General features: G+C 37.7%; 1 protein-coding gene across 1 annotated transcript; it reads right to left on the reverse strand.

Annotated features, from left to right (window-relative positions):
* Nucleotides 1–425: 425 nt before the first annotated feature.
* On the reverse strand, nucleotides 426–848 carry LOC127101067 (uncharacterized mitochondrial protein AtMg00860-like). Its single transcript, XM_051038395.1, has one exon. The coding sequence runs from the start codon at nucleotides 846–848 to the stop codon at nucleotides 426–428; it is 423 nt and encodes a 140-aa protein (XP_050894352.1).
* Nucleotides 849–2,737: the final 1,889 nt, after the last annotated feature.

The raw sequence follows: 2,737 nt of genomic DNA on the forward strand, positions 1-2,737 counted from the left end.
CCCGGATGATAACTCGAATCAAAATATAATCTTTCAGAAGTTCAAGCCATCTCCTCTCCCTCATATTCAACTCTTTTAATCAAATAAATATTTCAAACTCTTGTGATCACTGAACACTTCAAATTTGGAGCCAAATTGGTAGTGCCTCCAAATCTTCAACATGAATACCACTGCTGCCAACTCAAGATCATATGTAAGGTAATACTTTCATGAACTCTCAGTTGTCTCGAAGCATAAGCCACAACCTGACCATTTTACATCAACGGACCTCCCAGACCCATCTTCGAAGCATCACAATATACAACAAGGGATTCACTTGGATTCAGAAAAATCAAAACTAGAGAAGATGTCAACTTCTTTTTAAGTTCTTAGAAACTCTCTTCACAATTCACATCCCAAACCTAGGTTTAACCCTTTCGAGTTAACTAAGTTAACGGTAATGCTAACTTTGAAAAACCTTCAATTAACTTCTTGTAGTAACTAGTCAATCCAAGAAAACTTCTAATCTCAGTGACAGACTTCGGAGTCTCCCATGGTAACACAACATATATCTTCGACAGATCCGCAACTATACCACCACTAGAAATCACATGACCAAGGAAACTCACTTCTCTTAACCATAACTCACACTTAGGAAACTTTACGTATAATTGGTTCTCTTTCAATGTCTGCAATACAATTCTTAGATGTTCCACACATAGCCTCACACTATCGTTCTTCTTCTTAACTAACAACATTGGCACACCCCATGATGAATTACTCAGACGAACAAACTTCTTTTCAAGTAGATCTTCTAGTTGCTTCCTCAATTCACTCAACTCTGAAGTAGGATTTCTATAAGGATCCATTACCTGATACTAAGTCGATGGAAAACTCAACCTCACGCTCTGGCGGTAAGTCAAAATATCCTTTAGAAATACATCTGGAAAATCACATACAATCGGCAACTCAACCATTGTAGCTTTACTGTCGACTTGCAAGGACTAAAACATCGCGAACACACAAGCCTCACCTTCCAAGAATCCTTCTACTTGCGTAACAGATGCAAAAACTCTCCACCTTCTTCGAACTCGACTTCACGGTCTAAAGGCAAGTCGCAAATATCTTTCAGGAAAAACATCAGGGATCACACACCACTAGAATAACACTAGCCGCCCTATTTCTTTCTACTCAATGAGAAGCCAACATCAACAATACCTGATTGTTCTCCCTAAAGACATCCCAACTTGGCCGACATACAGGAATCTCGAATCCATAACATCTTCAGTGTCAGGAACAACACAACTTCAACATCGCCTGAGCTCTTGCAATCAGCGGTTCACTACACCAAACTTACCAAAATAATTGGTAAACACTTGGTTTAACTCCAACCATTTCATTCCCATAATAACATCAATTTGTTCCAACCAAATACAAATTGTACATATCCTTAGGGAACACATCAGGATACTCAACACACCACTGACTTATCTCTAGTCAAAACATCGCCTTCCCCTTTACAAGGAAGCGAACAAAGGGAACACCTGACCGTCTTCCCTCAAGGATCACACCATTTTTCTAACCGGTACCATCCTCGAATCCAACATTTCTTCAAGTTCAGGAAAAGTACAACATTCTCAAAACAGTCGAACTAGCCAACATCGTACTCTCACTTGTAGTAACATGATGTTCAAGCTCTCAATAGTTAGAACATCCAATAGAAGCAGTCACTTATCCCCCACTTGTTTCATTCTCAACCTGCAAATGGAAAACAAAATAAGCATCGATAGCGTTCTCTCACACATGTCACATACTAGGGAACAAACACAATTAAACAACCTAAAGCACACCAAAACAAGGGTTTCACACTTCATAAAGGATAAGTTATACTGTCATGTAACACGGGTTACAATAAACATATTAACTTGTCATTGCATGCTCACCTTCATTTAGGTATCATCGCAACGGAATTCAACATCAACATTCAAAGAAGGTAGAATAGCATACGACATATAGTCTTAAACTTCAATTTTAATAACATCATAAAGAGTCATAAACAGTTCAACTCAACAACTTAAAATATTCAACATACTATGATTCATCATAAAACATTATAATTTAATCCAAATATACGACCCCAACCCGGTGTTACATGATCAAAGTAGAATTCCACTACATATATATAAGCAACATCATTCACACACCAACATCACCATAATCATGCTTAATCAATCATTTAACAACATCATGTAAACATATTATCATAATACAACAACTCAGATAATCAAATACTCATATTATCATAACATATTCAGCGCCTAAAAATAATTTCATTAGATATTGATTCGCGTTAGCTTTCAAACGCTTTGAACGACACTCAGTTTGGACTTACGATCAAAAGTTATGATAAAAATCATGTTGGAACCCAAATCTGCCTGGCTGTGACGGGGAAGCGTCACGGGCATGGCGTCCGCCACCAGGAGCTTCATGGCATGTGAAATGTGTTCATGGCGTTCCCCATGGACCTTCAGAATGCATATTTGGATTTTTCACCATTATAGACCTTCCAGACCTCTGATTTCAATTCCGTAAAAACCCCTGATCTTAGAATTTAACATACTATAGTTATTCAATGATTAAAACATAAAAATAACATTATATCACAGATTAGCATCAAAAAAGCCATTCGTTCTCGTAAATTCATATGTACCCCAAACCTTCCAAACCCTCAAACATGGTGGAACACATCAATATCTCA

Source organism: Lathyrus oleraceus, chromosome 1 (genome assembly GCF_024323335.1).
Source record: "Lathyrus oleraceus cultivar Zhongwan6 chromosome 1, CAAS_Psat_ZW6_1.0, whole genome shotgun sequence".
Classification (NCBI taxonomy): Eukaryota; Viridiplantae; Streptophyta; class Magnoliopsida; order Fabales; family Fabaceae; genus Lathyrus; species Lathyrus oleraceus.